General features: G+C 52.6%; 1 protein-coding gene across 1 annotated transcript in view; it reads left to right on the forward strand.

The window, feature by feature from the left end:
* LOC119586733 (hemolymph lipopolysaccharide-binding protein-like) overlaps window positions 1–249 on the forward strand; it is a 2,237-nt gene that overhangs the window by 1,725 nt on the left and 263 nt on the right. Inside the window, exon 2 of the mRNA XM_037935460.1 lies at window positions 38–226. Coding sequence (XP_037791388.1) covers window positions 38–226 — 189 coding nt within the window. The remainder of the gene's footprint in view (window positions 1–37; window positions 227–249) is intronic.

The raw sequence follows: 249 nt of genomic DNA on the forward strand, positions 1-249 counted from the left end.
TTCACCATTTCCAAAGATTTTTTCCTTTCTCTCCCAGCCGCCTGCCCCGCCCCCTTCAGCCTGTACCCGGGCCTGGAGGACGTCGGCTGCTTGTATGAGGTTCTTTCAGGCAATTCATGGAATGTCAGTCGAGACACTTGCCAAGAGGCGGGTGGTGACCTGATGGTTCCAAGCGGCCCTGAACAATACGCCAGGATAATTGCTTACTTCAAAGTGTATATCCCAGGTCAGTCTGCCAGTCTATGTTCT

The sequence above is a fragment of the Penaeus monodon genome, chromosome 21, assembly GCF_015228065.2.
Source record: "Penaeus monodon isolate SGIC_2016 chromosome 21, NSTDA_Pmon_1, whole genome shotgun sequence".
NCBI classification, from domain to species: domain Eukaryota; kingdom Metazoa; phylum Arthropoda; class Malacostraca; order Decapoda; family Penaeidae; genus Penaeus; species Penaeus monodon.